At 40.6% G+C, this 12,930-nt stretch overlaps 1 protein-coding gene across 1 annotated transcript; it reads left to right on the plus strand.

The window, feature by feature from the left end:
* The first annotated feature begins 1,967 nt into the window (after positions 1-1,967).
* LOC118823565 (DELTA-sagatoxin-Srs1a-like) lies at positions 1,968-8,959 on the plus strand. Its single transcript, XM_036593254.1, has 3 exons — positions 1,968-2,053; positions 4,920-5,065; positions 7,898-8,959. The coding sequence occupies exons 2-3, from the start codon at positions 4,923-4,925 to the stop codon at positions 8,337-8,339; spliced, it is 585 nt and encodes a 194-aa protein (XP_036449147.1). The 5' UTR covers positions 1,968-2,053; positions 4,920-4,922; the 3' UTR covers positions 8,340-8,959.
* Positions 8,960-12,930: the final 3,971 nt, after the last annotated feature.

A 12,930-nucleotide genomic window follows, 5' to 3' on the forward strand; every position in this document is an offset into this window, starting at 1 on the left:
ATAAGCCAAGTATACTTAAGTATCATTTTGTTTAGTATACCTCTGATAAGTTCATAAAAAGCCAATTAAAGTAGACTCATTTATTTTTAGTTTAAATTACGTACATGTAGCACGGCATGTGCTACCCCAGGCTCAAGGAGGACGCTGGAGGCAGGGTTCAGTGCTGCAGCAGACATATTTATTACCCAATAAACAAAAAGCAAATAAACAAACGCCAAACAACTCAAACTTTTCAGTGGCTTAAGCTGGCTAGACTTTTCAGTCTTCTTCAAGCTTTTCAGCTCTTCAGTCACTGCTGCTGCTGTTGCTCGGCCTCCTCTCTCTCGCTTTCTCCCCACTCACCGCTCTCTCCCTGCTGTCCTCACCAAGGTTCGTCACCACTGTGTGTTCGGGCCCATGCCACAGTACACTAATAGCACACTGTAATAACTTCTTTTTTGTAGAGTTGCTCTACACTACAGGTGTCAAGCTCCAGTGCTTGCAGGCCAAAACACTGCATAGTTCAGCATTTGCCCCATTAAACACACCTGATTCAGCTCATCAGCTAATCAGCAAGACCTTCATGAACTGAATTCAGAGTGATAGATGAGGGTAAACGCTGTTCTCCACAGCACTTTAGCCCAGAAGGTCCCCAGTTTGACATGCCTGCTCTACACAGACTGAGATTTCTCCAGACCACTGTTGTACCTTTGCGGTACATTTACATTGTTTATACCTTGATGAAAGAAAGCCTGCGCAGAACCTTTATTTTCAACAGTGTATAAGTTCATAAATATTTGAAGGTTGACAAAGTTATTGTTATTTTAGCTGTTTACCACAGTATATTTGAGTTGAAACGAAATAATAAATATGAGCTGAAACTGGAGACCCATCAGAGAGACAGCAGAAAACATTAGGTATGGCCAAATAAACTAATTGGAGCACTCCTAAATGGAAAGAATGCACTAGAGAGCTCAAAAACACCAAAAGCCCCAGAAAGCCATGAAAAACAAGAATTAGACTAGCATTTGCTAAAAAAAATAAAATGTAAAGGCTGTACAGTTTTGGATGTACAGACTGAACAGATGAGGCAAAGATCAAATAGATCAAAAATGAGGAGAAGAGAAGAGAATGGGGAAGAGAAGGTGATCCAAAGCATACCACCTCATCCATCAGCATGGTGGAGGTAGTGTTATGGTGTGGGCATGTATGGCTACTAAAGGAACTTTAGTACAGAGCTCTATTATCTGCTCAGATTCAGCCAAATGCTCCAAAACTCATTGGATGGCACTTCATAGTGCAGATGATGTCCTGACATATACTGTTAAATCGAGACTGAACATGCAGGATCTGAAGAAGGTTGCAGTGAAGGCCAAGCAGGGAATTACAAGGGAAGAAACCCAGTGTCTGGTGATGTCTATGGATTTCAGACTTCAGACAGACAAGTTTTAAAAATGACAATTTAATTTGTGATTATGTTAGTTTGTGGAATTGCATTTGAGCCCTTAAAAATTGGCAACTGCGTATGAAAAGTGTTACAACTCCTATTGTTTATCAGATTTGGATGTAAATATCCTCAAACCTTAAGTTCTACACAATGAGCTCAATAAATAATTCTAACTCAACATGCTGCGACTTTGAGACTTTGAAGCTTATTTTTACTTTGACTTTCTCCTTTTTAATGTAGGTGGACAATCGCAAATCAAATCTACTCGCAAATTTCTTAATTTTTGATGTAACTAAGAAAACTATTATGACTGGAAATTAAATAAATGCTAGGGTTGTCTGACCTCTCTATTGAACTGTATCATTTTTGTAAAATTGTGATGTGTTGGCACTATTTTCAAAGTGAAACTGACTGTGTGGTTTGTCCTGTCTTGCTAAAAGATTGTGAATGTGTTTTCAGCTGAGAGGTGTTTGTGGTGAACTGGGTGTGTTTGCAGGCATCTACAGTGCATACAGATGCAGCAGAGTGGCAGACAACACCCGGAAATGGGCAGAAGTTCATGTAACTCACATGTACTCTTCAGTAAAGAGACACTGAGAGCTTCAGGCTGCAGGAGATCACACACCGGTAAGAGCTGAACAACATGCTAGTATTCAAATAAGTTGACAAAAAAGCAAAACAAAACAAAAAACTTATAAAACAGGAGCAAGAAATGTAGTTGCAGCTGTTAGTAGTTTGTTTCAAGAATATGTTTGAATGCACTTGTCTTGTTATATATAGTTAAAAAGCAAACCCTAGCAAACCTTAGGTCTGGTAATTTTTTTAGAATTCTTCATAATTATTATATTAAAAAAAAAATGCAATAACACTGTATAAAGTAATGTGTTACAGTAATATGACTGCTTTTTTCCCCTGTAGGTAGTGAAATGCATTACAGTATAAAATCTTATAATTTCATTACAGTTACTGACTTAATGAGAATAATGTTATTAGCGTTACTTGTATGTGTCTATCAGAGCAACATTAATTACGCACCATGCATTCAAATCAGAAACTTCCTCTATATAGATTACACATGCGCATGTGAAACCTATGAGATTCTGATTGTGAATGTGAGCATTGGGAGCACAAGCTCTGTAAACTCAACAAATAATCTGTTGAGTCATTTAATCACACTTACGAGGGGAAATCTTTAGATCAGAAAAGATAAGGATGGATAACATTACTTATATTTCCACTTTATTTATGTGTAACATCTGAAAATGTATTTATTTGAGTGGTAAGTGGGCTTATATTTTAAGAAATCTGAAAGCAAAGAAATTAAGACAAAATTTGGCATGGATCTTTCCATGTTGCTAGAACAAAATTTATTTAGAACCAATAGAATTCAACAAAAAAGAATTCAAAGTCTTTTATTTTGACATAATTTAGTTGTATGTGCTACAAAACATGACCAAATTCCAAACGTTTTGAGTTGAAAATAAAAGAAAAACAAATAGTTATTTTATTATGCTGTGGTAATATATTCAAGTATACTTTAAGTAACATATATAGATTCAATATACATAAAATAGCAGAAAGTTGAGTATCCATACAAACTGTTGCCTTGATTTTTTAAAAATAATTTTAATTTTTACTCTGCGTTGTGCAGCAATTTCTGGAAGCAACTGTGACAGTCAAGTGACAGAAGCTGAAAAAAGGCTGGCTTCTACAACAGGACAATGATGCTAAACACACTTCAAAATCCACCATTGATAACTTCAATAAAAGCATGCTAAATCTTTTAGAATGGCCCTTTTGTGGGCAGATCTTAAACATGCTCTCCATGCAAGATGACCCAAGGATTAGAAACAGAACTAGAAGTGTTCTGTAAGGAAGAGTGGGTGAAAAGTCCTAAAAGGAGAACAGAAATAATCCTAGCTGGATGAAAAAAGTGTTTGCAAGCTGTGATATCTGCCAAAGTTTCTGTTACCAAATACTAAATTGTTTTTTTCAAATACTAAAACTATTTTTTCAGGTAAAGTTTTAGTGTCAGTGAGTGCGTATACATGCACTCAATAATCCGATCATAATCAGATTTCTGCAGTTATCCAATTATTCAAATGGTCATGTAAACACCATACTCTGATCTGGAAATCCAATTAAGAAATCCCATAAAGAGAGCTGGATTTTAGCTCAGTAATCAGATTTCTCAGTGCATGTATATTCGTACTCTGATTTCTATCAGATTTCTCAGTCTACGCATGCGCAAGAACAGATGGTGGATGTCACAAGATGGCAGGAAAACACTTGTGGAGTGGCACTGAAACCAAACATGAAATAAAGGATTTGAATAGGATTTGAATAAGTTCATATTTTCAGGCAAAGTGGCGCAATGTTAAAAAAAAAAACCTGCGCCATGAAATTTGAGTTTTACATCACAATTACAACACGTCTTCTTCTGTGAGTTTATTGGCTGGTTGCAAAGCAGAAATCTGATTATTGCCTGACTCGTAGACCTGGAGGTTCCCATTATCTGATTACTCAAGTGTCTGTAAATGTGTTGATCAGATTACTGAAAAAATCTGATTTTCTGCAGTTATCGGATTACTGAATGCATGTAAACGCACTCAGTGTCAGGTTCAGTGTCAGTGCCTGTGGTCTTCTCTACACTACACAACACAGAGGCATTAATACAGCAGGGTACTGTCAGTAGCCAAGTATTGGTACTATTTACACACATGATTTGGCTTATTATGCAATATTCTGGCTTAAATATCCATCCATCATCTAAACCGCTTATCCTTCTGGGTCGCGGTGGGGTGCTGGAGCCCATCCCAGCTGTCACTGGGCGGAAGGCAGGACACACCCTGGACAGGTCGCCAGTCCATCGCAGGGCTTCTGGCTTAAATATATTTTATATATTAAAAATTGATAACTCTGACATACCATAGTGTTCATGACATGTTAGATCTTAGAAGTGTTACATTAGATTATGATATTAAACCACAAATAAATAAATAGTTTATTAAACAGTGTCCCACTTTTTCAAGTTCAGCAGAAGTGGGACAGAACTTGAAACCCACTTGGTCAAATAACTAAATATAAATTTGCAATGACATGAATTGTTTTTCAGTGGCTCATCATGTTTTTAAAAACCCAACAGAAGTTAATTCTTTTTGATTTCTCCAATTTATACACCAGTATGTAACTTGGTGTAAACTGCTGCAAGGCCAATAAAAGACGCCCTCCCACTTTTGTTGGTATCCCATTGTTGCTAAGACAAAAGCTGTTGAAGCAACAAGCAGCCACACAGTTATACACTATTATACTAAAAATAATCATTAAGAAAGAGAAAAGGTTTACATAACTCTCATCTGCTGTAGTTCTCAAATATATAGCATGGCTTGTGCTTCTCAGAAAAACGTCAGTAAAAAATAATGAATGTTTATGGAACATGTTTCAGGGAAATGCTCAGTGTTTTAAGAGACATCATTTTTTGGACTCTCAACAGGTGATGAATCCTGCAACAGCTACAGCAAAAGTAGCATCAGCTGCTGTTGCTGGTGCTGACCAAATATCCCTGACCTTAAACACAAGCAGAAATGTCACCATTCAAATCAACAATAACAGTGATACATTCTCCTTAGCAAATCCAAGGTAAGAACAGAATAATTTTGTCATTGAGTGTCACTCAAACTGAAATGGGCTTCTGGGTTATTAACCTGCAGAACTCACCATCACTGGAAACTTTCTGGATTAATTACAATCACAACTTTACCCAGTTTGACAAAGAGCAACCGAGTAACTGCGAACAGATTATTAGAGAGAATGGTGAGAAAACCTGGAAGCACTTTAATAACAACAGCATTTAAATGATAAAAATGCAAAGTAATTGTGCAGCTTAATCAATTCTCAGAAGGTTGCTAGGATTTACATTTACAGTATTCAGCAGATACTCTTATCCAGAGCGACTTACAAAAGTGCTTTTTTGTCCGCTCAGAGAAAGTATCTTTGCTAGTTACAAATAGGTTAGAAAGAAAGCTAGTCCTGAGCTCAGATACTGCTAGAAAAAAGGTCTATGTTGATATCTAAAGAAAAGAAACAGAATTAAACATAGAACAGTACAATATATTTCAATAAGTACTTAACTTAGTGCTCACTGAAGTGCTGTAAAAAGAGGTGTGTCTTCAGTCTGCATTTGAAGACTGTGAGAGAGTCTGCTGTTTGGACAGCCAGCGGGAGTTCGTTCCACCACCTGGCTGCCAGGACAGAGAAAAGTCAGGATGATGGGTCAAACCAAGCTGTACTTGAAGCTCGAAGGGCTCGAGGTACAGTTTGAGTTTTGACCATTGCCGTTAGGGAGGGAGGGGCTGGTCCGTTTTTGGTTTTGTAGGCAACAAATCTGATGTGTGCAGCAACAGGAAGCCAGTGAAGGGAGCGCAGCAGTGGAGTGACATTAGTGACGAGCCGCACTGCTGCATTCTGGATGTGTTGCAGGGGTTTGATGGCCTGCATAGGAAGACCAGCCAAGAGTCAGTTGCAGGAGTCAAGCCTTGAGATGACAAGAGGCTGAATGAGCACCTGGGTAGCCACTTGAGCGAGAAAGATTCAAATCCTCCTGATGTTGTTGAAAAGTGATGTCACCAAGAGAACGATTGTAAAGTGAAAAAGAGAAGAGGACCCAACACCAAGCCTTGTGGGACACTAGTGGAGAGCTTGCATGGAGAGGATGTGGACCGTCTCCATGTTACCTGATAAGAATGCCCCTCCAGATAGGACTCAAGCCAATTCCACGCAGAGCCAGTGATCCCAAGGTTGGTGAGGACAGCCAGAAGGATCTTGTGGTTGACTGTGTCAAAAACTGCAGAGAGGTTAAAAAGAATCAGATCAGATGACAGTTTGTCTGATCTTGCTGCCTGGAGCCTCTCAGTCACTCCTATAAGGGCAGCTGCTGTTGAGTGCGCCGGTTTGAAGCCAGACTGGTTGGGGTCCTGGAGCTGGTTCTGAGTGAGAAAGAGAGATAGTTGATTATAGACTGCACTCTTTTCTTTTTTGAGAGGAAAGAAAGGGGTGAAACTGGCCTGTAGCTGTTGACAACTGTAGGATGTTGCTAGGTGGTTGCTATGGTTTCCCAGGTGGCTGATAGGATTTTCCTTGGTGATGTTGCAGATGGTTGCTAGGGTTTTGCTAGGTGCTTGCTGTGGTAACGAAGTGGTTCCTAGGGTGTTGCTAGGTGGTTGCTTTGGTATTACAAATGATTGCTAAACTGTTGATATGCGGTTTTTATGGTGTTCCAAGGTTGCTATGGTGTTGCTAAGTGGTTACTATGGTATTTCAGGTGGTTACTATTGTGTTGCTGGGTGGTTGCAATTGTTTTACAGGTGGTTGCTAGGATTTTGCTAAGTGGTTGCTATGGAGTTCCAGATGTTTGCTTGGGTGTTGAAAGGTAGTTACTATGGTATACCAGGTAGTTGCCAGGGTGTTGCTAACCGGTTGCCATGGTACCTTTGGCACCTCTATACATACATAGAGTGTTGACAGGTAGTTGCTATGATGTTCCACATGGCTGGTAGGGTGTTTATAGGTGATTGCTGTGGTACCTAAGGTGGTTGTGAGGGTGTTTCTAGGTGGTTGCAATGGTATTCCAGGTGTTTACAATGGAATCACATGTGGCTGCTAGCAAGGTGCAAAATACAGGAGGTGCTGGGGGGTCCAGGAGTCCCCAATTTATCTCTTGGATCCCCTGAATATCTCAAAATCAAAATTCTTGGGGGAAGACTTCTTTTGATGTTGTGCTGTCTGTTAGGAAAGACGTAGGCTCAAATAAGCTCCCCGGACAAAAAAATTAGTTACCTTGTGTGTTTAAGGTGGTAGAAACTTCAAGCTCCTGCAGATGGTGTTACACAAGGATGATCAGGGTATAAATATCTGCGGGGTGTGCAACGGAATTCATAGATTGAAAAGAGGTGGTACAGTGCAGGGAATGTCTCATTCAGTGTATGGAAAATAGGTCACAAAGCAGATGTTAATGATTGGCAAAAAAGTGATTGCATTTGGGTGTGCCAAAGGCCATAGTGTGAAGGAAGTAGCTGAAGAAGCTATGGTCATACGGTTCTACCAGCAGTGGTAAAAATCCCAGTCTGCACTGAATTTTTGGCAGAATTGTGGCCAAAAGATGAAACTGACAGACAGAGACCACTGACGTCTTTCACGCCTTGTAAAAGAATTGCTTCTAGAAGTTAACGCAGGTTCTTCAAAAAAAAATTCTAAAAGAGCTCTCCACAGGGAAATGCATACTATGAACATATGGAGCAGAGTGGCACGCAAAAGGCCTTTGCTCACTTCTGCTCACAAAGTTGCCCAGTTACAGTGGGCGAAGAGACAGTTTATAAAAGCAGTTTATTACGTTATTAACTGTAATCCAATTTTATTGATCCATAAGATCTGTATTCTACATCATGAATTATAATCTTTCCTTCCATATAACAGGACCCACAACATCAGTGGCTGCTGTTACCATCCTCCACAACCTACTATCAAAACAAAGACACAAGAAACATGCACATTTTCCAAAACCTCATATGCAGCCCGTGGTTCTGTCGGGGTCCTGACGTACCAAATCCACAGGAAAAAATCAAACCCTGTTGGTGAACTGGCGATCATGTTCTCTGTGCCTTATGACTACAGCTTGTTTGAAAACTGGTTTGCTCTTGGCATTTTTGAAGCAAACATTCCATGTAATTATGATCTATTTAAGCGGATGTATTATGATGGTGATGGTTACGATGATCTATTCACCAGAGAGAAAGGTACAGGAGGTGTCATTACATATTCTGGAAAAGGAGTTCTGGTGAAGGGAACAATGTCTGCTTTTGGCCAATCGATTATTAAGGTTGAATTGTGGGATGAGGATCTTGCTGCCTTGGACTAAAACTGAAGAGGCAAACTGACCCGGGTCAGTACAGTGCAAAAGTCTTAAGCCATCTAAGCTCTCCTGGAGGAAGTCCAGCATTAACAGTTACCATTCAATACATAGTTTATCTAATCAGTCCTTCATTAAATTAAATCAGGTGATGAATTGAACAAATCTAAGTGATGAACCAAACCTGTGTTCTTCTAACTGTCTTCGTCTAACCTGCATATTCATAACTCTACTGAAAACAACACAGTCTATTGTATTTATGTTTATTTATATTGATTTTGAATAGTATTAAAAAAGCCAAATACTTTGTATTTGTTCTGCTCAGCACGTTTATATTTTAAAAGCAATTTTAATCTTTATTAATACTGTCTTTTTCTCATCTTTCCTCTGCTTGTTCTGACTCTTTCCTTTAAACATTGCTTGTTTTTTTTCTTGAGAGACATTATTAAAGAGATATTAATAAACTGCTTGCTGTTTTCTTCATTGTGAGTTATTGAGTATCTGTGTACATGGTGATAACCAGTGTGAAGACACTGAGGTCCAGATCTCGATAGATTCTAAAGGAATCATGAGATTCAGTGTGGAAACAGTGATGTTCTGATAGTGAGACAGCTGCACTACACAGAGTGACTCTGACTTCCTGAGATGTTTAAGTGTGCAGCAACACACTGTAGCCTAACATATGACATCACTAGGATATAAATATGAGGGTTCATGAGGGCCGTTACAGATCAAGCTTGTAAAATGTAATCAGTAACACTGCTGGCTAAATTAGCATGTTAGAGTTCAGCTGCAGCAGCTGCTCAGTTTAGGCTACAGGCTCGTTAATAATAGTTTATTAATAGTTGTTAAATTGTGGCATAATATACTACAACGAGCAGGAGAGAGTTCACTGTCAACTAGAATACTGATGGCACAGCATTTAAGAAATCAGCAGAGGAGATATTACACAGAAGCTGTGAAGGGCAAAATGAAAAAAAAATTAGAAAGTCACACTTTATTTTTTTTTTTTTTCTGCCTGCATAACATTCTGAAAACAAATAAATAAATTAGCTACTACGGCACATTCATTTTTTGCTCTTTATTTCGCAAGTGTTTTTTTTTTGTTTTTTTGCCTGGTTCTTGGAGATTAAGGGGAAATAAAACAAAACAACCAAGAAAATGTCCTAAAAGCTGGTGTAACATTCTGTGTTATTTTTTTTTTTATTCAGCAGTGGAAAAAAATCGAATTGTAAGGGAGACTTTTTTTTGAGATGTTTAATGGACGAAATTGAACAAGTGAACTTAGTCTTTGGTTACATTTTTAAATTTAATTTAAAGTTTTGAAGTTAAAGCAAAATAAGCAATGTAAATCAGAGTTTCTGCTAAAATCACTGGTCACTTTGTCTAGTGATATGTAAGTTTGTCATTGGTGTTATTGCAGAAACCTGCACTGTGATGTCACTCATCAGTCGAATATATCTAAAGTTTTGTAGCCTCTTTACATGAGCTCAAACATTACACTAAAATGTTCTAAAGTCTCGTCTTTCTCTCTCTCTCTCTTTCTCTGTGTGTGTGTGTGTGCATGTGTGTGTGTGTTTGGTAATCATAGAGATGGAAGTTTCTGTGTCTTTTGTTTGTTGTTTTCCTTGTGTAAGTTAAGTACTATTATATTCCAGTTAGTCAAAACTGAATTCTGAAATTCAGTTAGCTGCATACTGTAGTTCACCGCTTTAGCTCATTTTTACATAGTCCTGTGGCCAAAAGCTTGTTGGTGCCTGTCAGGGCGGTAACCTGAGAACCCTCTGGTGGACACCGGTGGTGAGGGAGGCCGTCAAGCTGAAGAAAGAGGCCTTTAGGGACTGGATGGCCCGAAGGACTCCCGACTCAGCAGATAGGTACCGATGGGCAAAAAAAGTGGCAACTGCAACGGTAGTAGAAGCAAAATCCAGGGCGTGGGAGGTGTTTGGTGAAGCCATGGAAAAAGACTTTTGGTCGGCCTCAAGGAGGTTCTGGACAACTGTCCCCAACTGTGCCCAAGCTGTATTCAGCAGGGGTGGAGAAACTCTGACTTCAAATGAGGATATTGTCGGGCAGTGGAAGGAGCACTTTGAGGGACTCCTTAATCCGGGAGGCATGCCTCCCTCACGGGAGTCAGGGCCAGAGGATTCTGGCGTGTCAAGCTCCATTTTCCTGGTGGAGGTCACTGAGGTAGTTGGCAAGCTCTTCAGTGGCAAGACACCAGGGGTGGATGAGATTTGTCCAGAGATGCTTAAGGCTCTGAATATTGTGGGGCTGTCGTGGCTGACACGCCTCTGCAATATTGCATGGACCTCGGGAACAGTACCCTTGGACTGGCAGACCGAGGTGGTGGTCCCTATTTTTAAGAAAGGGGACTGGAGGGTGTGTGCCAACTATCGGGGTATCACACTGCTCGGACTCCCTGGGAAAGTCTATGCCAGGGTGCTGGAAAGGAGACTTCGACCTATAGTTGAACCTCAGATTGAGGAGGAACAATGCGGTTCCGTCCCGGCCGTGGAACAATGGACCAGCTTTTCACCCTCTCACGGATTGTTGAGGGGGCATGGGAGTTTGCCAACCCAGTCTACATGTGTTTTGTGGATTTGGAGAAGGCTTACGACCGTGTTCCCCGAGATATCTTGTGGGAGGTCCCCTGGGAGTATGGGGTGCTGGGGCTACTACTCCGGTCCATTCAATCTCTGAACTCCTGGAGTGAGAGCTGTGTTCGTATACTCTGCATTAAGTCGGACTCTTTCAGTGTTAGCGTTGGACTCCGCCAGGGTTGTGCCCTGTCTCCACTCCTGTTCGTGATATTCATGGACAGGGTGTCAAGGCGTAGCCGGGATGGCATGCCCACTCCAGGTAAGGGGAAAGGACTTGCCCCAGGTGGAGGAGTTTAAGTATCTCGGGGTCTTGTTCACGAGTGATGGGAAGAGGGATCGTGAGATCGACCGCAGGCTGGGACCGGTGGCAGCAGTAATGCAGTCGCTGTACCGGACTGTAGTGGTGAAGAGGGAGCTGAGCCATAAGGCCAATCCAATGCCTCATGACAGCAGAGCTCAAAGTAGGGTCTGCTGGTGTTCGGCCTGTGCTACCATGGGCTCAGGAAGGACACTGGAGGCAGGGTTCAAGGGTGCAGCAGCCATTTAACTTTAATTTTCATTCCAAACAACCAAACAGAACAAACAAAACCACAACCAAAGCTGGCCACTTTTCAGTGGCTTCAAAGCCAGACTTTTCAGTCCTTTTCTCCAAACCAGGCTTTTTAGCTCTTCAGTCTTCTCCGCTTCGGCTGCTGCTCGTCCCTCTCTTTGTTCCTTCTGGCCTCGCAGCGGGATCAGAGGCAGTGCCTAGGAGGCAGGGCTCGGGCCTTGTGCACTGCCCCCCCACTTCCTTGCGGATTTCATCCTCTCCCTGCTGTCTTGCAGGGTTTCATCTGGGCTCAGAGTTCGGGCCCCGCCTTCCTACTGGCTCTCACAGCCATCATCGGGACCCAAGGGACGGGCGCATGCCACAAACCCCTTAAAACCTCAGGCTTATTATATACTAAGGCTTTTTATTCAGTAACTGCAAGCACTTCAATGCAAACTATTCGTAGGTTATAAAAGGGCCCTGGCCACTGAAGGGGTTAATCAAAAACTGAAGTTTACTGACTAATGCTATGCATCCTTAAGTGTTATATCAAATTACATTTAAAGTGTTTAAAGAAACAGTATGGCAAGATACCACATTTAGAGCCCCCCATTTTTCCCCAAATTGAAGAGGTTTGTTTTTTGACATTGGGTTATGTGGTTTTAGACTGGACCTCTGAGGTTAATGTAAGTGTCTGATCAAGTTCATTTGGTCTGTAAGGGGAAAACTGTGCACATCTGTTTCTTTCCCAAACTGTTGTTAATGTTAATCAGTTTGATTAGCATTGATTTTCAGAAAAAAACTACATTGTCTTGATCGTCACTGTGTGAGAGAATTTAATTATAAATGCAAAGGTTATATCAAGAACTCGTGCTATGTTTTTACACATTTATTTTTTAAACAGTTCTACTAGCCCTTAGGACCCTAAGCAATTTGCGGTAGGTTATTTCTAGCCTTCATAACTTCGGAATGGTTTAAGATACAAACATGATCCACATATCAGGACATTCAGCAGAACTGTCCCTTACTCATCTGTGATGTCAGCATCAGTGAGTAATTTGGATCAGAAAATCACCTAAAATCCTGATATTATTGCTCTGCTGTTTGGCCTTCATATTAACAAACATAATAACAAAGGGTTAAAACGTGTGACATGATTCACACATCAGATGCCTCATCAGACTCTGCCCTCACAATCCAGAGTGATTTCGTCCACCTGTGACCATCCATCAGCCAGTAATCCAGCTCCAAAATCACCCAAACCCCACTCGCTACTGTTATATTACATCTCTGCTTTTAGCCTTTATATTATTAACAAAGGGCTTTCAGTTTACATTGATTTTGAGTATTAAAAATATCTGATAATAAATATGCAACTCAATTTGTAATTATAAATGGAGCCTGTCTTACTGTGTATCTGAGGTTTAGCACTGAGCCTGAATCCAAGAGGACAGAAAATCAATAACAA

This window comes from Colossoma macropomum, unplaced genomic scaffold, assembly GCF_904425465.1.
Source record: "Colossoma macropomum unplaced genomic scaffold, Colossoma_macropomum, whole genome shotgun sequence".
NCBI classification, from domain to species: domain Eukaryota; kingdom Metazoa; phylum Chordata; class Actinopteri; order Characiformes; family Serrasalmidae; genus Colossoma; species Colossoma macropomum.